This window comes from Schistocerca piceifrons, chromosome 4 (genome assembly GCF_021461385.2).
Source record: "Schistocerca piceifrons isolate TAMUIC-IGC-003096 chromosome 4, iqSchPice1.1, whole genome shotgun sequence".
In the NCBI taxonomy this organism is placed as follows: Eukaryota; Metazoa; Arthropoda; class Insecta; order Orthoptera; family Acrididae; genus Schistocerca; species Schistocerca piceifrons.
The window spans coordinates 617,085,511-617,109,107 of NC_060141.1; the positions used below are offsets into that span (position 1 = coordinate 617,085,511).

Below are 23,597 nucleotides of genomic sequence, written 5' to 3' on the forward strand. Positions count from 1 at the left end.
TTCCGGCTCATCTGTTGTTAGGAAAAGACTCTATACAATGTGACTGTAGCCTAGAGTTGCCAAGAAAAAGCCATTTTTAACAACTGAAATGACGAAAAAGAGGCTAGCATGGGCCAGACTGCACGTAAACTGGACAAAAGAGTAGTGACAAACTGTGATACTTTCAGGTGAAAGCTGATTTTTCTTGCTGAGTGACAGACCACAGTTTGTCAGGCATGAACTCAATGAAAGGATGGACCTTGACTACCTTGTGCAAACCATGAAAAATGCTTCATCGGTAATGGTGGGGAGAGCGATAACATACCAAGGTGTGGGAAGGCTATACTTTGTTTAGGGAACAATGACCAGTGATCAATACAAAGCTGTGATTCAGCGCCCTCTAATGTTCATATATGTGATGCTTTGCCAGATGTGCAATAATTTTCCAATAGGATCTGGATCGATGCCATGTATCAAAAGAGGAGAGTTTTCGTTATTGTATCTTTTTAATACAATTTACAAGGTTACTGCTGTTACAAATCACCCAAATCTATCATTTCAGATTCATTCTGTCATGACTGAATTGAGTATCAGGGAACTTCCATTGCCAGGAAATTCACCAGACCTAAACCAAAGTGAGAATTTGTGGTGACTGGTTGGAAAAGGGGTTCAGAAGAAACAGCCTGGAACAAAACAGGGGCAATTGGAGGTGACTGTGAAAGTGTGGCATCATGAAATTGACATCAGTAACATTAGAAAATTGATCCGACTCCATGCCTGAGGGAATGAAGACTGTTATAACGGCCAAGGGGGGCCCAACTAAATATCAAAATTAATTACGGTATGACCACTGAACAAAGTACTTGTGATACACAATATTTTACACTATGGCTAAATTAAATGGAAATTTCATCAAAATATTCAATATTTAATTTTAATATTTTAATATTATGACATGGCATGTCATTGTACAGATATACATATACTGTTGATGTATTTCCTTGAATCAAAATGATAGAAATAATCCTGTCCTTTATTAACATATTACTTCTCACATGCAGACTATCCTCCCTTAACAAATATTTGAAATTTCAAAGATGAATGAGTTCTTAGAAGTTATATACAAAAATTCTCAAAATTCTATAATGGGACATACAATGCTTTAGAATAGTAGTGTACATCTGCAGCAGCATACATATCACAAAAATTAATACAACATAATTCACAAGGGTAGTTAGTTTTATATGTCTCATTCATGTCTGCACAAGAGAAGAATCTAAGTGGATTTTCATAATGAAATGTTAGTTGTCTAATACTTAACACCTGGCTTGAATTTCATGTTAATGAACATGCAATAATAAATTTCTATTAAGTGGATTTTCATAATGAAATGTTAGTTGTCTAATCCTTAACACCTGGCTTGAATTTTATGTTAATAAACATGCAATAATAAATTTCTATTATGGCAAGACACCATCACATTAATACAAACACAGTTAATTATGGAACTACTGATGAAAATTCCCATCAATTTTTACAGCTGAAAAACAAGTATACATGTAAATATGATGTCAATATAATGGAAGGAAACATTCCACGTGGGAAAAATTATATATAAAAACAAAGATGAGGTGACTTACCGAACAAAAGCGCTGGCAGGTCGATAGACACACAAACAAACAAAAACAAACAAACAAACAAACACAAACATATGTTTGTGTTTGTTTGTGTGTCTATCGACCTGCCAGCGCTTTTGTTCGGTAAGTCACCTCATCTTTGTTTTTATGTAAATATGATGTGAATTACTAAAAACTTTGATACTTCAATGTATTATAACGCTTACCCCCAGTTAAACTTCATGTTGTACAGCTCAACAGGATCAATGTCTTGTGGGATAGCATCAAACAACATTCTCAGTTTTGAACACAATGTCTGAGGTAGGCTGGATTGCCGTGTTATGTGCAAGGCATGCTCATCAGACGATATTGAAGCAATCACCATAATACCCTCACAAGCTTTAGTTCTTACATTATTATCCTACAGAGACATAGAGAAGAGTGTTATAAGGCATCTGGACTATCTTAACTTACTAGTTATGAAAACTGCTACTAACATCATGACCAGTATATGACCAGTATGTATAAATAGTAATAGTCAATTTTTAGTTCAGAGCCACAGATAACAATGTTAATTAAACAGCTATTAGCAAATCAATGGCTATATATATTTTCTTGTTCATTAGTAAGCAATGCATCTACAGCTAAATAAAACTACTTAATGTTACAACCCAAGAAAAGACAAAAATTTCCAGCATACACATTAGTAACAGTGTATTATTACTCATGCACTACTGTGCTACTGAATACATATACAATCTTTTGGCTTAAGAAAGATCAACTTATCATTGACACAAAAAGTGTAGTTCAATGAACTAAATGAAGAAGACATAAAGGAATTAATGAATTGGCTCCTAGAAGACATTTATTTAAATCAATAGGGAAAGCTGAAAATCTGTGCCGGACTGGGATTCCAACCCGGGTCTCCTGCTTACTTGGCAGATGCGCTGACCCTGTGCCATCCAGATACAGTGATCATCACAGCGGCACAGACTACACTAGCACGCCTCCTATCAGACCCAAATTCTCAACTTACCCACTCACTACTGATGTAGTGCTCATGGCATTATGCCGATTCCCGTAAGAGTTCGAGCATGGTGTGCGTCTGCACTGGAGTAATGTCTGTTCTTTCAGACATGTCTGAAGGAATGGACCCCGCACATATCAATGAAGATGATTCATGTCACAAAGAAAAATGTGTTTTACTTAAGTTTAGAACAACGGAAGACATAGCCAAAATCCATTGTAAAAATAAGGGAAGTGAAAATCATACAAAGCTGCAGCAACAGCTATCATATATGTCCAACAAAAGGAGAATGAAAGAGAGTTAGATACAAATGTTGACTCACTTTAAATTTGCTCCTTTAATAACATATTCCAAAAGTAGATAGGAATATAAAGAAAGTAATGATGAATGTTGAACAAAAAGAACAAAGAAAGCAAATATGATTTCCAAGGCTGTTGCATTGGTTTAATTTAAAGATAAATTACAGTTCAGATATCACACCTGGAGACACTGTTTGTACATAACGAAAATGGGATATCTGTATTTCTCTCTACAACAGAAAACCTACAAAATGGGACACACAAAATATTTTCACTGTATCAGTTTTAAAAAAACATGAAGCGATTTCATTACCTCATAGGTTAAATATACTGGTTAAACAATGGAAACTCCAGGTAGGAATATCAACAATGTAGGAAAAAAACAGATTGCTACGTACTATAAAGAAGACACATCAAATTGCAGACAGGCACAATTAAAAGACACTCACATATAGCTTTCAGTTACAGCATCATCAGTAAAAGAGAGGCGTGCACGCACACACACCACACACGATTGCCAGCTCCAGCATCTTGGGCTGGAATGCTTTGTGTGTGTGTGTGTGTGTGTGTGTGTGTGTGTGTGTGTGTGTGTTTTCATCTTGGGCTGGAATGCTTTGTGTGTGTGTGTGTGTGTGTGTGTGTGTGTGTGTGTGTGTGTGTTTTTACTGATGAAGGTTGTGACCGAAAGCTTTATGTGTCTTTTAATTGTGCTTGACTGTAACTTGACGTGTCTTCTTTACAGTAAGAAGCAATCTGTCTTTTCTTACATTGTTGGCAAAATATGAGGTGTGTTCAAACAGTAAGGTGATTCTATATTTTTATGAAAAAATATTTATTTGTTCATCAACATTCATGTTGTCTCCTTCAAAGTAACCCCCTCAGATACAACACTTCTTCCAATCCTCGAAGCACTTCGTCATAAGCACTTTTTGGTACAGCCTTGAGTACTTCCAGTGGGGCCAAATCAGGTGAATATGGTGGCTGAGGCATGATTGGTGTGTTGTTTTTGGCCAAAAAATCTCTCACAAGCAATGATGAATGAGCAGGTGTATTATCGTGATGAAAAAGCCGCGAATTGTTTTTCCACAATTTCGGACATTTTTTGCGTATTGCTCCTTGCAAACAGTGCCAAACAGTGCATAACATCAAGGTGATACTCCTTATTGACCACACGGCCTTGAAGCAAAAATTCATTATGCACTACGCCACGGTAATCGAAAAAAACAGTGAACAAAACTTTGACATTTGATTGAATTTGGCATGTTTTTTCGGTCTTGGATCCCTGGGATGCTTCCATTGGGATGACTGGGCTTTGGTTTCAACATCATAACTGTGAACTCGTATTTCATCAACAGTTATGACCCTTTTGGGCAAATTAGGATCATCACTGACATCATTCAAGAGCTCCTGAGCGATGCTCATGTGATGGTTCTTCTGGTCAAAATCGACAAGTTTTGGAACAAACTCCGCTGACATACATCTCACACCCAAAACATCCAAAAAATTGCATGACACAAGCCGACTATATGCCAACATCCACAGCAACTTGTCTTATGGTAATTTGACACTTTTTCAAAACAGTTGTCCTCATAGTTTCGATGCTATCGTCTGTTGTTGTTGTGCTGGGAAATCAAGAGCGAGATTTGTCATTGGCATCTTCTCGGCCATCTTGGGAGAGCTTGTACCACTTGTAAACATTTTTTCAACTTAGAGCAGACTCACCATATGCCACTGTCAACATTTCAAATGTTTTAGAGCACTTGATTCCATTTTTCACACACAATTTTATGCAAATTCTTTGCTCCATTTTTTATAATAATCAAAAATTGCTGAGCACACTAAAACATGTTTAACCTTTCTATCTGTCAGAAACAAAAGTATGCTGTACACTTGAAACTGTGAACATATGTTCGGGACATGTGTACCAACATAATAAAAAAAACAAAGATCGATAATCGAATGTACATTGCCCGTGCAATTTGAAAAATCACCTTACTTTTTGAAAAATCCTTGTATACTAGGTTTTATTGCAGCCTTTCTAAGAATACACAGCAGCTTAAATGTTCAACCTCTGCTAATCATACGTTTCTGTTCCTCTCTCTCTCTCTCACACACACACACACACACAGAGGGGGAGAGAGAGAGAGAGAGAGATAGAGAGAGAGAGAGAGAGAGAGAGACAGAGAGGGGGGGGGGGGGGAGTTGTTTGTGTGGTCTGATAAATCTGAAGAATTTTGTCCAAAATCTACACAGTTTATTGTGTCCTTTCTACTGTATTGAGGATTTTCCTTATTTTAAATACAGGGAAGTGATAAAACATGTACATAATACTCTCAATGGAGAGAGAGAGAGAGAGAGAGAGAAATATTTGTTGTCAATGTTGCTTATCTCTGTATTCTCTTAATTATTATCTTCTGCCACTAATGGTCAAAAATGTAAAGTTGAAGGATGAAACAAGGTCAGGAAAACCATCTACAAATAAAGAACACTTTACAGTTGTCCACACATTATTAATAGTGACAGCAATAGTAAATGTAGGTGACTTGTTTCCATCTAAGAAGGAATCAAGTACAGAATTTTTCACTTGAAAGTGGACACTTCCTACATCATATTGGATATAGCCTGGTGGAGCCAGAAAGTGGTCAAGGTTTCCTGGCTCAACACTCATGGAGATCTTTAGTATGAAGGCACTTTATACTGTGGCCTTTCTTAGTCCTTGGCTCTCAACTACTCTGGAGTATGAGTTGCCATGCTTTTCAGAGGAATTCAGGAATGTTCAAATGTGGGATTATAAGGGATACTGTTCCACACACGGTATTTAGCTGTTCATCAGTTCAGCCAAACTATGAGTATTTCTTCAGGTGTCTCATGTCCACAAACTACTGAATTCACTTCACTGCCCAGATGTAGTCTTGATTTCAGTTCTTATAAGTAGCTGTATCTTATTACAAAGAGTGGCTTAAACATCTTTTCTAGAAGACACACAAGTGAGTCTTCACCAAATGATTGGAGAAGCTATAACAGAGCATATAACTTGAAACCGAGTCATTTGAGAAAATGTGGAGATAAGTACTGAAGTAAAATGGGAATCTGAAGAATGTTAAGAAAAATTTCAGTGACCCACCTATAAACAAATGAAAAGTCTACTTGCCAGTAGTCCTTGTCATGAAAGACACAGCTGGATACAATAAAATAGAAACTAAATCTCTCCTCCCTCCTCCCAAAATCTTATCCAGTTCCCCCTCACTTGCTCAAACACACTGTGTGGCTTTCCTAAAATAGTTTGCACAATCCACTTTTCTTCTCCATAGAAGAAAATTCTGTCTCCTACAGCTCAAGTTTCATCATTATTTCATGGATAAAAGCTGGATTGTTTTGGAAATCAGCCTTAGCCAAACACAATTAGTTTATTTTTATATTTCCCCAGACATGTTTCGACACCAATGTGTCATCTTCTGTGGGTTTGAAGATAGTTGCATTTATGTTACACAGTCAGGGTTATAGTAAGAATATGTCAGCAGGAAAAGCATCATTTCCTTTTATCCCATAATAATTATTATATAACGGGACCTGAGTATCAAGACAACTTGGTTTATTTCATTGAATAAATACACAATTCTAATAAATGTTTATGCCAACAAACATCAGGAATGAAAACTGTAATATTTAAAACCATAACACATTAAGACTGTCATGGGCAGAGTATGGGAATAATTACTCCAAAGAACTGAGAAGCTTATCACATCATTCTACATCATGAACAACAATATGAATTAGGCTACACTGCTACTCACCACACAAAGGAAACTTAAAGTGGAGGACAGGCACATTTAAAAGTAAACTGAGTTATTTGAAAAAGAACTTCATCATATCTAAAGAGAGAGAGAGAGAGAGAGAGAGAGAGAACACACACAGAGAGAGAGAGAGACTAAGCTACTGGACAAAATCCCATTTCAGATCTAAAAACACATCCATATTTAATTTACAAGATTAAGCTATCGAAAGAAGTCCTTCCTCAGATCTAGAAACACACATACACATTTATGCACGGATTCTACATTTTGAATATAAAAAAGCAATAACTTACATAGACAGTATGCACATACAAACTGCACATAACATAAATATTATTTGTGTGCTTTCAAGTCACTGTTTTCTTTGAAACCTTTCGTTAAGTAAGCTCTGTGAATAATATAGGTTATTATTAACTTACTTCACTGCTCAAGAAGGATAGCAGACATTCAAGCAACACATTTGGTGTGGAATACAAATGATTTTCTTTAGTCTGATGTCCTTTGGGTGGTTCTGATGATAAGGGTGAGAGAGAAATTGTGGTTTTCTTGTCACAAACTTTATCCAGGTGTGCTTGCTCAGAGTCTGACACCAAAATGTGAGGATCTGATGACTCTTTAGTTATTTCTGCTTCACTCTTCCTATGGATACATTTGTCATCTCCAGGAGATATTAAGTTACCCAGTTCCATCTCACATTCAACAAAAGTATCTTCACTATTACTCAGTGAATTTGACAGCCACATCTGTTAATAAAACAAGATGAATTATCTGTGTTTATCTATGCATGATAATTAAAATAAAAGACTTGCTACTTGACCTCACACTGTTCTGGAGGGGGAGGGTGGGGGGGGGGGAGGTGGGGGGGGAAGGGGGGGGGAGGGAGGGAGGGAGGGAGGGAGGGAGGGAGGGAGGGAGGGAGGGAGAGAGAGAGAGAGAGAGAGAGAGAGAGAGAGAGAGAGAGAGAGGTCTTTTCCCGGAAGTAAGGAGTAAAAGTGAAGGCTTATAACATGGAAAAAAGGGCAGGCAAGTCATTTTCAACAAAGTTCCTTATAAACCCATTACAGTCTATAGGAAATGGAAAAATAAGCAAAACAAAATAAATGCGGATATGAAAACATGAATTACTGCATTTCCTTGACTTGATAAAGGTTTTAATGTTTCCTTTTATTGTGGAATAACGAACAAGTTTGAAGCAACAAGGTGGCATACTGAAAATGACATCCCATAAAGATTTTAAGGAACTATAAGTAGCATCAACATCTTTCACTGAAATAGAATTATAAAAATTCTCAGAAACAAAAGCCCACATGGTATTGATAAAATTTAGAGTAGACTTCTAAAAATTGTTCTAACCTGATAAATAAAACTCCTTAATGATATACATAACATATTACTAATGAAAGGAATGATTCCAGGAAAAATGTTCCATTGTTAAACATCTTTACAAAACAAATTTACAGAAAGGCTCTAAATAACTATTACCCATTTCCTTACTAATATTTTCATCCTAAGAAAGCAGTTTACTTCAGTTTAATGTCGAACTTAGTAAATATAAACAATTTACTTAGTGCATGAAGATTGTTTTCCAAAAGAGTTGCTTGGCTGAAAATGGTTTTTATGTATTTACTCACCAAATACAATTATTAAAGGGACCCTACCTTAATTTTTGAAAAGATACTGTCTACCTAGTTCTTTACAACAAACAGAACATCATCAACCCTTAAATAATACACCAACATTTGAAAACTCCACACTGAAATATCAACAATACTAGGAAAAGAACAGATTGCTACTCACCATAAAACACACACACACACACACACACACACACACACATATACACACAAAAGCAAGAACACCTCTCACACATATGATCACTACCACCAGCAGTTCTGACCTGAATATGTCACGTTAATAGCAATCTGGAGTGGGGCAGGGAAGGGGGAGGGACAGCAACATAAGTGTGGGTGGAGAGAAGAGCTTTATCTGATGGCACAGTGGGAACTAGAGACTGACAGGTGCAGAGTCGGGAGATGGGGTGAGGGGCAAAAAACTGGAACAGAAAATGAGAGGAGTGGAAAAGAAGAGGAGCAGGGAACAGGAAAGGATGGGCAGTTCAATGGCAGAGGGTGGCACACGAGGAGGGTGAGGGAATGTGGAAAGAGAGGAGGTGATAGGAGGAGGGGACGGAAATTGTTGGGTCAAGGGTGTGAGGACAGACGGTTACTGTACGTTGAGGTCAGGATAATTTTGGGAGTGGAGAATATGTCGTAAGGATAAATCTCATCTTTGCAGTTCAGGAAAGCTGGTGGTGGAGGGGAGGATCCAGATGGCTCAGGTTGTGAAACAGTCACAGAAGTCACATTCTGCTGCATGTTGTGTCACTCTGCTCTTGGCCACAGTTTGGCAGTGGCCATTCATCCTGGTGGACAGTTGGTTGGTAGTCATACCAATATAAAAGCAGTGCAATAGCTGCAGTAGAACTGGTAAACAACACGGCTGCTTGTACGGATGGCCTGGCCTTTGATGAGCTAAGATAAGCCGTGACAGAATGGGAATAGGAAGAGCTGGGTGGGTGGATTGAGTCGGTCTTGCATCTGGGTCTTCCACAAGGAAATGATCCCTGTGGCTATGTGTTGCAATTGGGAGTGCCATAGGGATGGATTAGGATGTTGTGGAGTGTGGTGGTTGATGGAAGATCACTTTAGGAGTGATGGGAAGGATCTTGGGTAGAATGCCCCTCATTTCAGGGCACAATAATAGATGTCACACCCCTGACGAAGGATGTGGTTCAGTTTTTCCAGTTTGGGAGTGATACTGGGCGACGTAGGGGGCACTCTTTTGTAGACGACTCTTGGGTGTGGTGGGACGATTGGGGGGTGTGTGAGGATATGGCACGAAAAAAAGTATCGATACATTGACGGAAAAAATACTGACATACCAGGCTACGGAAATATCAGCTGCACATTGTAAATATGCTGCCAGTTTTAGAGCTGTATATTTAAGTATAATATTGATTTACTATTAGATATTCTGTGTATCAACAAGCTAGCAGCCTGATTAACCCCCCCACCCCTTTCAGCAGGAATCGAAGTGAAAACAATGCATGTTCACACTTTGGCGATAACCCCTTTGTAAACAATGATGGCAACTGCATGTAAGTGGCAGAATAAAAGGTGTCCAATGGGGCCGTTGTTCAGTTTCATCACTTATCAGATTTGTCCAGAAAACTTCATGTCGATTTCCCTGTTTTTTTTCATTTCTGTCAATGCCTGCGACCTCGCAGCTGTAATGTCAAAAATGCATGGTGAAGCTGAACATTGCAGTTGCTGTTGGTAGCACTGAGCGCCAATTATATCAGCACTTCCCCTCACACATCTCCGCCCACTGCAAAGGCCAATCTTGTCATTTAGATTTCTGTTCATCATTTTCAGCAATTGTTTTTGAACAACACTAAAGTGAAGAAATAGCAGACAAGTCGTGTTAAAAATTGTTTTTTAACACAACTGGCGCACTATTTCTTCACACTGAAACTCTTGTTACTCCATTCGCCCTCCCAGTACAATTGGACATCTTCTTTTGTGCCACCTATACTTGCTTCATACAGTCAAAGATAAGGACTGGATGTGATGAGATTTCAAAAAGTAGTAAGACTCCTTCACACAGTGAAAGTAAAATTATGTTCTACAGAAATTTCAAAAGAACAACTTCAAATATTTACTAAAAATTGTGAAAAAATATAATGTAAAATAAAAATATCAGCACTCAATATTGCCATATTGATATAAATATATTGATACAACAGGGAAGAAATTATCACCAGTATATATCAATTTTTTTTTTTTTTTTTTTTTTTTTGGAAAAACATCAATAGCTTGATATTTTATCAACATCCCTAATATATACCCAGACCTTCCCATGTGTTTCATTAGCGTTGCTCTTGCCAATGATCTATCAAGTCATAAATCACAGCCTGAGTCAAAAATAAATCATTATAGAACATATCTTTGCAACGACTCAAACAACCACCTGCCTTGCTGCACTAGCAGTGCATGAAGAAAAGACATGGTAGAGAAGTCCTAGATGCACTTGGTCGTAATTTACCCAAGATTTGTGGGAAATAAGTTTACGTAGCATACAGAATTTTTACACAGACAAATGTAGTGACAGTAATTTAGTAGCATAACAGCAAATGTGTATATTACCTGGTTACAGAACATATGAATGAGATCTGGATGTTCACTGATGACTGCACACAGCATACAAAGGAAAGCAATTTCATCAGATTCATTTGGTGAGCCATTTTTACCATTACATGTCATTATCAACTGCTGTAAAGTGAAAAATAAAATTGAATTAGTTTCTTCTTCAGCACTTCTGAATATTAAAAACACAGCACTCTATTACCAACCATTACTGAAGGAAAAATTGCTGCATTTGACAAAATTGGTTGTCTAATTTTAACAACAAGTCTCCTCACAAATACAAGCACAGTATGCCTCATTCCTGGTGGTGAATCAGACATGGCAAGAGCAACAAGAACATCAAGTAATTTATGATACAAGAAATATTCCAAACATGGACCAGTTGTTCCTACAGCTTGTGCATCTTCCTCTTGAATCAATATCTGCAACACAAAACAAAAATTTTATAACTAAAACTGGAAAAAATTACAGATACAAGGATTATTAAGTTTGAAAGTTCTATTGCTACTAAAATGCTTCAAAGAGCCTCAGATGTAACTAAAAGTGCAATAGCGAGTTACATCAAAAGAAAAGACTGTGATTCTACAGTCGACAAATCCCTAGTTATGAAGTAGGAGTCAAAAGACTTACGGCCACTAGTGTTTCGAATGTGGCCACTGAATACCTTACAGATCCATCAGTACTGATTTTAGTCACACTATAATAGTTATTAATAAATACTGTACATAATGTTTAGGGCCTTTGAGCTAGAATGAGAGCTGAAACAGTTCCTGGCCCACTTTAGAGGCAACCTATAATTCCTTCTCTGGAAAGATAGTTAAATATTTTCTTAATTCATGCTCAGTCCAATTGGATAGCAATTTAAAATGGAGTCAACACAAAAAAAAACTAACGAAAATGCACAGTATAGTATGTTTTACTCTCAGAAGCATCTGTCATATTGTTGACCGAAAGACAAGAGTGTTGGCATATTTTGCATAATTGCACTCTGTTGGGTTATGGAAATATCTACTGCTGCAGTGTACAGTAGGTAAATATAATACTTATTCAGCAGAAGTAAGCAATAACAACATACATTTTTCACATATACTGCTAAGGATCTTGGAATTGTAACACAAACTTCCCAACACAGTTACTTCTTGAAGGTTTTTGTGGCTAACAATAAAGACCAGTTCAGTTGCACTGTGATTCATTTCATCACAATATGAAACACACACAAAAAAAGATCATGTAGACTTTGTCTACCTGTCTAGGTTTCCGAGTGGAGTTATGCACTGCTGTTCAAAAGTATTCAACACATTTGCATTTAACAACAGGAAATTGGGAGCCCCAATCTATATCTACATGACTACTGTGGAAATCAGACTTAAGTGCTTAGCAGAGGGTTCATCAACATACTTCCAGACTATTTCTCTACCTTTCCACTCTTGAGTAGCATGTGGGTAAAATGAACAACTAGATCTTTCCATGTGAGCTCTGCTTTTTCTTATTTTAATATGATGATCAGTTTTTGTTATCTAAGTGAGAATCAACAAAATATTTTTACATTTGGAGGATAAAATTGATCTTGCCACAACTGGAAACGCTTTCAGTTTTATGACTGTGCCACAAACTCACGTATCATATTCATGACACGTCTGCCATTTTCCGTGAAAATGCAAAACAAGAACCTTTCTTCAAACTTTTTCGATGTACTCTGTCAGTCCCATCTGGTAAAGATCCCACATCATGCAGCAATACTCCATAAAAGTATGGAAAGTGTAATGTAGTCAGTCTCTTTAGTAGCTTCGTTACATCTTCTAAGTGTACTGCCAATAAAACACAGTCTTTGGTTCATCTACCCCACTCATATGTGATGTTTCCAATTTAAGTTGTTCCTGTTTGCCTGACAAATTGGGAGACTTTTCGATTGCTCCTCGGAAAGTTTTTTGTTGCCAACCCACTTCAAAATGATCTTCCACTCAACCACACATGGGTCACCACCCTCTATTCAGGCATTAACCAGGCCGACCATGAACGGGGAACATTTGACAGGTGCTGGATGTCCACATGATTCTGACCTCTGGCCTCCCACAATGGTTACAACATGCACGAGCTTCAAGCTGCATGACCAAAGCCAGTACCACCTGTCGCTGTGAGCAAAGGGTCATCAACTCAGCTCACATCTGAAAGCAGCTTTCTCAGTTTCTATCCAAACCAAAGACAGTGGAAAACTAGACCATAAAAATGTGAGAAAATTACATTAACCTACAAAAGCACACACAGACAAATCTAAATAAGTAACTCACTTCCACAAAGAAGCTTGTAAAATGAAAACACAAATGATATTCTTGTGATGCTGCATGAACAGAGTTCAAAAGAAAATTGAAAACATATCCCAGTAACCACTCCCTTTACCAATTATCTGATTATCTATATTCAAATACTGGAATTCCTCTTAGCTACAACACAAGTAACATGTTCAACTGTATAAAGGAAACTGTATTTATAGATCTAGTAAACTATTTTCTCTGAAAAGTACAAATTTATTCAATAAAATAATAAGCTACAGGTATGAGATAAACTGCAGCTATTTAATGTAAATGATGAAGAAGCAACAATTTTCAATGTAGCAGCTTTGCTCTAGTTTACTAAATTTAAATGGCATAAACACAAACAACACTAAGCAGTAAAGTGTTAACTTACTGTAAACTAGCTGAGTACATGGTATTGCCCTGGATGTACTTATTTCATTAGCTCATCTCCTCCACACTTCTCTCTCTGTCCACCTTCTTCTCCCCCTTTTCTCTAACAACCTCCACACTCTATCTCCTCCTACACCCCCCCCCCCCCTCCCTGCTCCCTGGCCCACTCTGCCAATCTGCTCCATCCCCCCCCCCCCTCCAAAGTCTATCCCCTCCTGTCCATCTATCTTCTTCTCACTCTCTTTTATCATCCTCCTCCAGGACACTTTCTGTAGGCTGGGTGCAGCTGCTTCGCATGTCTTAATGTGATTTTGTAGATGTCTCTATGGCAATGCCTCTTCATAACTCCATAGACAGTTATTGTTTTCACCTACAAATGTTTGTGCTTTGCATTTGATATTTGTCAAAACTGCAGCCAGGTGTGAGGAATTCCTTAAGGTTGATTCTACTGCAGGAGTGTCTTAGTAATAAAGAATAAATGTATTAAAACCGTGCACAATGAGGCATTTTTTCATGCATCTCAGTGTTTATGACATATCTCTTGAACTGTGCATTGTACAATGATATCTTTGTACAGGTACATTCAAGAGCATGTGAGGATACTGACAGCAAAATATGTTGTGAACAGAGTTAGAAGCAAAGAAGTAATAAATTTAAATAACATATATAATCTAGCAGTTTTTCATGCATGTCACTGTTTATGATGCCATATCTTCACCTGAAACTTTCACTCTGCAGTGGAGTGTGCACTGACATGAAACTTCCTGGTAGATTAAAACTGTCTGCCTGACCAAAACTCGAATTTAGGCCCCAAGTTTGAGTCTCGGTCTAGCATAGAGTTTTAATCTACCAGGAAGTTTCATGTCTCCTGATCTGTGTGCCATGCACTGATATTATTTTGTAGGTACATTCAGCAGCCTATGTGGATACTGTCTGCAAAATCTGTTGAGAATACAGTTAGTAGAATAGAAGCAACAAATTTAAGTTTCATACACAATGCGGTGGTTTTTCGTGCACTTCAAGTGTTTACAACGTCATATCCCGAACTATGAGTAGTACTTTTGTAGGTGCTTTTAACAGCATATGTAGTTACTATCTGTGAAATTTATTGTGAATGGAGTTAGTAGCACAGAAATGACACATTTAAACATCATACATGATGTGGTAGCTTTTCATGCATCTCATTGTTTATGACACCATGTCTCCTGAACTATGATAAGCAGGTGGTGCTTACCATACAGGAATTGTTGCCTGACTGTAAATGGTAATTGTTTCAAGATAAAAAATATGTATGTATTGACTGTGATTTGCTTTTGTGTGTGTGTGTGGGTGGGGGGTTATTTTGTTTTGTTTTGTTTTCTTTCTTTCATTTCACATCCACATCTGTGAAAGTTCTCCTAACAGACAAGGCTTACAAAATATGGTCAATGAATGTAAAACCAGAGATATAGTTGGTGCATTGCTTGAGGGAGGCAGGATTCCACTCCAGACTATCTGCTTGGTTAATTTGCTTCCACTGCTCCAATTTCCACTATTATTACACTTCCCAAAGTGGAGTGGTATAATGGTTTATGTACTGGAGCTGCATTCAGCAAAAGATTCAGCCAATCTCTAACGGCCTTGTCAGTAGAAGGATATTAAACTCAAATATTCCTTTCCTTTTCTATGACCAATCGAAGAAAAATGTCCAGACTGAATGCTTGATGAACATACACTGAAGTGCCAAATAAACTGGTACACGCATGCTTATTCAAATACAGAAATATGTAAACAGGCAGAATATGGCGCTGCAGTCGGCAACACCTATATAAGACAACAAGTGTCTGGCGCAGTTGTTAGATCAGTTACTGCTGATACAGTGGCAGGTTATTACGATTTAAGTGAATCTGAACATGGTGTTATAGTCGGAGCACAAGCAATGGGACACAGCATCTCCGACATAGCAATGAAATGGGGATTTTCTAGTACAACCATTTCACAAGTCTGCTGTGAATATCAGTAACCCAGTAAAACATCAAACCTCTGACATTGTTGCACCCAGAAAAACATCTTGCAAGAATGGGGCCAATGACAACTGAAGAGAATCATTCAACATGATAAGTGCAACCCTTCCGCAAATTGCTGCAGATTTCAACAGTGGGCCATTAACAAGTGTCAATGTGCAAACCATTCACCAAAACATCATCGATATGGGCTTTTGGAGCCAAAGGCCCACTTGTGTACTCTTGATGACTGCACAACACAAAGCTTTATGCCTCACCTGGGCCCGTCAACACTGACATTGGACTGTTAATGACTGGAAACATGTTACCTGGTCGGACGAGTCTTGTTTCGAATTGTATTGAGGGGATAGATGTGTACGGGTATGGAGACAACTGAATGAATCCATGGACCATGCATGTCAGCAGGGGACTGTTCAAGCTAGTGGAGGCTCTGTAAAGGTGTGGGGCCTGTGCAGTTGGAGCGATATAGGACCCCTGATATTTCTAGATACGACTCTGACAGGCGACACATACGTAAACATCCTGTCTGATCACCTGCAGTCATTCATGTCCATTGTGCATTCCGATGGACTTGATCAAATCCAGCAGGACAATGTGACACACCACACATCCAAAATTGCTACAGAGTAGCTCCAGGAACACACTTCTGAGTTCAAATACTTCTGCTGGCCACCAAACTTTCAAGACGTGAACATTATTGAGCATATCTGGGATGCCTTGCAACTTGCCATTCAGAAGAGATCTAAGCCCCCTTGTACCCTTATGGATTTATGGACAGTCCTGCAGGATTCATGGTGTCCATTTCCTCCAGCACTACATGAGACATTAGTCGAGTCCATGCCATGTCGTGTTGCGGCACTTCTGTGTGCTCGCGGGGATCCTACACGATATTAGGCAGGTGTACCAGTTTCTTTGGCTCTTCAATGTATTTGGAAATATATACACTCGGTCTTGAGAATTAAAATTTTTGGATTAACTGAGCATTTTGCTACTGACAAACAGAAAGCAGAATCTTATAAAGATGCATCACAATGAAACTCGGGATTATGCACGACTGCTGGGTATGGGAAAAGGGGTCAAGCAATAATGGTAGACTTAATATAATTTCACCTTGTGCACCTGCAACTTTCATTCATTGTTTACCCTTTTTGGTGAAAATTGTGTACGATTTGTGTTTTACCATTTTTTACAAGGATGAAAAGATAATTTTCATACCCAAACATTCATGCTGTTTTTGTACTCCTCCAGTTCAAAAACAAGAAAATTGTTCACTGTAAAGAAGAATGGAACAAAAGATACAGAGTCTAAATTATTTGATTCAGGTAGAGGAAACATGGGCGATTTCATCTCAAAACATATAGGTCATGAGAGAATGTGTCACATCACTATTTTGAAGTTTGCTGAAAAAGATATATGTTGAAATTCCACATGATACCTTTCCAATACTACAATATTTTGATTTTCTGATGATTTGTTAAAACACTACAGTCCTCTCTAAATGAGAATGTTCGTGAAAATGTCGTAACGAAAGGGAAAATTGAAAAATTGTAATAAAGAAACCACAAGTGATAGAGATATGAATTTATTTTCAATAAAAACTTTGTTCCCAAGACTATGAGAAATGATTAATATTTTTTCGGAGGGGAAAATGAACTATGAAAATTTGAACAGTCACAAGATGTTAACTGTCTTGAGAAATGATAAAGTGGAAGGACTGCTAACTGTCAGCTACGATATTAATGCATAAAATTCTTGAACTATCAACATATTTGCATGTAAAGATGAAAGAATCTGAAATTTTCTGGTTATTTAGAAATTATTTTCCCCAAAACCCTCACCCAAATGTTCTAAAAATTTTTTGGTACGTTAGTTGGTCATTGTACTTAAAGAATGTACAATCAGAGTGGGCAATACTTGTCTGTAAAATATGTGAGAAATTTTTAGGGAGACCTAGCTCCATTCTCAAGGTCAAAAAATCTTGGACACTTAAATATTTAAACTGATCACTGATTTTTAAGTAAATGGGATGCAAAACTGATATTTCTGAATCAAAATAATTACTTTACAATATTAGAAGTGAGTGGGAAAACAATTCATAATTTTGTTTGAAAGCAATTAAAACAAAAATGAGATGTAGAATAATTATAACCCCATTTTTCTTTTTACGATATTATTCAGAAATTATTATTGTGTTCTGTCATGACTTTCTATGAATTAAAATTTTCTCCAATGTAACAATCAACATCACACTGTTGAAAAGAATTAATTAAAAAAAAATCTGCTTCTCATTGAACTTGTATGGCTGCGCTGAATTTGCACACAGGCAAGGATGATCCAACAAGAGCAGTACTTGGGAAATGGGAAATGTGCACTGATCTTTTGATGATGGCCATTTGAAAGTATTAGCAGGACCATAAGGTGTCATAAAAGAGATGGTTATATCTTGCAGAAGTGCACAGAGATGGACCTGATGCTTTCAGGAATATGTCAAGAGCTGTAAGATGCTTGGTTGCAGGAGTGTGCAATGTGTCCTGGTGCTGAAGTGATGACTGTTGAAAAATGACACCTTCAGGATACTAACCATCATGTAACCTATGCATTATATCTGTCCCACCCACCACTGATTGTCATACACACAAGAAATGAAGTGGCTCACTACAAAGTCTTCTAATATATACTGTGGTCTCTGCATTTCACATAAAGTAACAGGCTGCATTTTGTGGAGAACAGTTCTTGCAACGTATGAGCCACTCTGGGATGCAACCCAGAAATGACTTGAATTCCTACCACAGGTCTAAGCGATGTGAAGTTGGATTACAAAATTCACACCTCTCTCACATCAGTTGACTTACTTGATCTGCACAGCCAATCTTCTTCTCTGGATTGCTGGCTTCGTCGATCTCCAAAACCTTCTTCTCCAAAGAACAGTTCTGGTTACAGGAATTTAAAAGACTCTCTCTCTACTTTTGAAATAATTTAGTACTCGAAGAATACTTTTAGTTCAGTCTTGGTATATTTCAACTTCCACCAATAACATATTCACCATTTCTCACATTAATATTCAAATGTTTACAAGTCTACCGATTCGTCTCACATTAGACTCGATAAAATACTTCCGCAATAAAATTGGTTTAACAACCACATAATTTATGAACCTGTATTGCCTCTAGTGTGTCCAATACGTGAAGTATTGTTCATTTTTCTTTAACAATAATCACAGTCACTAAAACAGCAAAGAATACCAACATAGGTCTAATTACTCCTTGTTCTTTCATCACGGCTTCTGTGGCGCTAGCAGCAAACACTTGTCGGCATCGTTCGACCACCACACTCACAGTCTTCTCATAACAAACTTCCACCCTGCACACAGAAACAGGTGGCGCAGTAGATACATTTCCACTCTCCCACTTATATTTAAAATATCGTGTGTTCGAGACGGTAGAAGGACGATTGGTTCTAGAATTTACGTGGAAATTCTCAAAGCACTACACAGGCTTCATAGAAGACCACTCTTCTCTCTTTTAAACATAATTCCCTTATGTACTTTCATTTAGAATTAAGAGTTTCATGCTTGTTACTGATGTTGACATGGTGTGTACAAATCCAGTAGCATCTCTTATAGCACCAGCAACTTCATGCTGAAGATTAAATCTTGTTGCAAGATGTTTACAGAGACCTCCTACCCCATCATATATGCACTTTTTCCATGGCCTGATGCTGAAAATATACATTTTTTCTCTTAATTCCTGTACTACACTGTTGACCAAGCTCATAAAGCTGAAAGCAGTTTTTAAAATGAGATGTTGCACCATTGGTCACATACACATGTTTAGGAAACACATGGCCTCTAGATGCTGTGCCATCAATTACACTGACAGTGTTGCATGCATGTGCACTGTCATGTGTGAGATCACCACCAACAATAGCAAAACAGTGTGATGTTCCAATGAAGTGAGCAACACTTGTGAATACTGATACCTGTGATGTGTGCCAGTGGCAACTTTGGATTTCATTCAGCAAAGCAACAGACCAGTTCTCAGGGAAGTTGAAATGAAGAACTAATTTGTCAGTATTCTGGGATGTGGCTGATTTTACTTCTGCTATGGCCTGTCTCTGTATCCTATGGATATGATGGTGAGCTATTCCTTTCATGACCCAATGCCTAATCTCTGTAACAAACTTCTCTGGATTTACTGTCTTCTTCATCAACTCTCGCCCCTCCCATAATGCATAGGTTACACCATTGTCAGTATCCTGAAGGTGTAATGTTTAACAGTCATCACTTCAGCACCAGGACACATTGCACACTCCTGCAACCAACATTTATCTTGCAGCTCTTGACATATACACGAAAGCATCAGGTCCATCTCTGTGTACTTCTTTCCTGTGACACTACTTATAGTGAAACAAACAAGTTTCAAATTAGTGCAGTAAATAAATGTGATTACTTCCTTCGCTGGCTGGCATTTTCACCCATTTTGGTCATAAGGAGTAGAATTTTGTGAGACCAATTTTTAAATTTGGATCCTCCTTTTTCATTGGGAGATATGCTTCTCTTATCGATATCTTTTTACCTTTTCAACTTTTTCACCATTTTCACTAACAGAGATAACGTCAGCCTGGTTAGGACTTTGTCTGGCGCAAATAACGTTCTCACTCTTTATTTCAAAAGCTTTTGAAATCAAATAATGTGAGGAAGCGGATATGTATTTCTGTATCTGCAGTTTAGAATAGCTGCCTGATGTCATCGTCAGTAGCTGTACCTTCTCACTACAGGTTGTTGCTGAGATAGCAATATTTAGATTTTGAACCACTCATCACATTTTGTGCACATATCACTATCTTCAGGTTCTGCACCAAGTGCATCTATATTACACACTTCACAAAGTTTTGAAGATGTTGCTTGTGTAAAACTTGTTTCAATTTCTTCCACTTTTCTTTTTACATACTGTTTTCTTATTGTGCTTTATACCTTCCCTGGACGTTTAAGAGGGGATATACTAGGGACTACAGCAGAAATTCTAACATTCAAAGCACCAACAACTTCACACCCAGGAATATAAACATCTGCAATGTCTTCTTCAGTTTCACGTTTGGATTATGGTGATTGTTCAGGTGGGTTGTCACTAAATTTCTTCTTGTAGTGAGTGTAGCAATTCCTGCACAATGGATGTGATGCTAACACTGTTACTTGAGGACCACGATATTTCTGCAATATCTCTGACATATTTCCAACATCTGTGAAGTGCTTTTCACTTTTCTTAACCATCACCTTCTTGAGTCTTTTCTCAAAGTCCACACACCTCACTCTTCCACAAACGTATTTCCTCACTGACATTGTATCTAACAAAAAGTTCAAACCAAACACAAAATTCTATGCAGAATGGTTTATGTGCAAGTTCTCACTCGTTTGTTATAAACAGAGGAGCACTGGAAACAGTGCTTCCAACATACATACTTCACAGTAGAAATTCAGTGTCGCAAAATATCCAGAATGTTGAAAAATTTTTAACACTTTACCCAGAAAAATATTGCCCACTGTGTTTGCACTGACTACTAACATATTAACGAAACAATATTTTATGTAATCCTCAAAAGTTTTCAGATGGGGGTTTTCAAGCAAATAATTTGTAAAAACTCATAAAAATGCAATTTTTTACATTTTTAGTACAAAATATTTACATAATACAGATAGCTGAGCAGAGAAGACACTGTTTATAATTATATCAGTAGTATCTGGTAATATGATAGAAAAGATAGTGTTCTGCAACTTTCCAAACTATTTACATATTTTTTTGTTCCATCCCTTTTTAAGGGTTATTTACAAAATAGACATTTTTCAAAGGGTCATATCATTTACAAAAATTAAGATAAAACAAAAATACTTTATTTCTTATCACTTACAATATAGAGGTCTAATATATATTTTTCCAGAGAAATTCATGACTACGAGTTGACAAGGTCTGTACGATTAGAGACGAAATCGCCCACGTCAAAATTGTGGTAACATTTCAGCATTAATGTAGAACAGCTAATGTTAATAACAATGTCCTAATAATAATTCCGTTTTGTTACAGATATACACAATAAAAAAAGTGTAACACTATGTTACCCCTTGCTTAAATTATCATTTCATATTCTATGAATTCTTCTACTGAATAGTAGCATTTGTCCCACACAATCTGCTAAGGCTTTATTTTTTGAATCTCTGGGTTCATATTTAATATGTTTTTGCCCATTAATTTGTTAGACATTTTCATCCCCATATGATGTGAAAGAATGTGTCTGTAATTTCAGTTGGTGTGGGGGTAGCATAAAATTATTTTTATTTCATAAAACTCTTTTTATTTCTCGTATTTTGTGTGTGGTTAAAATGATCTCCTCAAATAATTTTTGTCTGTCACATTACCAGTACCTACTGTATTCCTTTTAGTATATTTTTGAACTACACGGTATACAGGTTGGTATAAGGAAACAGTGACTTTTAAAATGCATCATGCAAAGCTGGCAGTATTACATGAAAGGGATCACGAGATACAGATATCCTACTGATTCAGTTATCATGGAGCATCGGTTTATGTAACATTGTTCTCTCACCATAAAAATGTTATACAAAAATGGTAATTTCAGAACTGTTCAGCAAGATTTCCAATATTTTAACATTTATAATTCCATAGCTGAGTGCCTCCAAAACAATTACTAAAAGACTTGATTGACAATGATGAACAAGCCAGTATTATGACTCAGAAGTGTGCAAAGCATGCAGGTTACCACAGGTATGTACATTTGTTTTGGAGCCCGAATTTCTAAGCTAGTTGCTGACTACAGTGTTTTAGATTTGGATTCTCACCAGCAAGGTCATTAATGTTGGTTGTTTATATAAAGGGAAGATTATAGCTAAAACATTTAAAATTCAGTTGTCACATCAAATCTATTAATGCAATATTACGATTTTACTACGAGAATGCTTAGCTAAGATGGCAAATGTGTGACGTGTTATGCTCAATTGTGAACATAAAATATTTTCCATATGTATAGAAATGCTATAGGCATTTACCATATGATACACTTCCTCTTGCTACTACACAAATCTCCAACCAGATGTGGGATGTTCAAAATGAAAATGGGTTTTCCATGAGAAACACAGGATGAAACAACACTGAAACATTAAAATCTTCACCCAATCAAAGTGATAGGAGTCCTAACAAAACAGAAAACGTGTTACATGTTAGGTCTAAAGTTTGATACATATGTATATGCAACTATGTGTTGCAAATGGCATGCCTTGTTTAATGTACATCTGTAATGGAAAAAGAACAGAAGACTTCATTAACTCAGTATTGTTTTTACGAATATTATTGTACAAAGGCAACATCAAACCTTCCCAGCCTGTCACAGAGATGGCACTGATGTCAAAGAATATTTTAGTTGTCATTTTGATTAATGATGCATAATGATGTTATGGCCATTGTCAACTTGATCTGTGCCACTGTAGCATTTGCACTGAATTTCAAAGTCTGTAACTACGTTACATCTGTCTGGCTCAAACAGTAAACTGGCACATTGTGTTACCATAAAATCATCCAAAATTGGTGAAGATTTGTAAGAACTATGTTCCTCCATTTTAACCCTTCAGAAATACACAACAGAATTTAAGTGTGACTGTAGTCTTGAATATGATAGATGTGAAAGGAGGAGGAGGAAGAAGAAGAAGAAGAAGAAGAAGAAGAAGAAGAAGCTAATTAGCATATTGACTGCCACCTGCACCCACAGCAGACCTGCATGCCTGAAGCCCATGTGGCTGCCAGCGGCCACATCAGAGCTTCACACCTAACACAGTGTACCTGACATGGTCTGGTGATTACACATCCGTCACAATGCTTATGGCAGTCAGTCTGTTAACATGACTAACAGCTATTCCACAGCACACTGATAGAAGTGTATGGTTCATTTTATATGAAAACTGAAGTATCAGAAAGCTTTATACACA

At 37.3% G+C, this 23,597-nt stretch overlaps 1 protein-coding gene across 1 annotated transcript in view; it reads right to left on the reverse strand.

The window, feature by feature from the left end:
• The window catches only part of LOC124796264 (FHF complex subunit HOOK interacting protein 2A-like), a 208,342-nt gene that overhangs the window by 125,606 nt on the left and 59,139 nt on the right, over positions 1-23,597 (reverse strand). Inside the window, 4 exon segments of the mRNA XM_047260375.1 lie at positions 1,823-2,016; positions 7,135-7,458; positions 10,921-11,046; positions 11,127-11,342. Coding sequence (XP_047116331.1) covers positions 1,823-2,016; positions 7,135-7,458; positions 10,921-11,046; positions 11,127-11,342 — 860 coding nt within the window.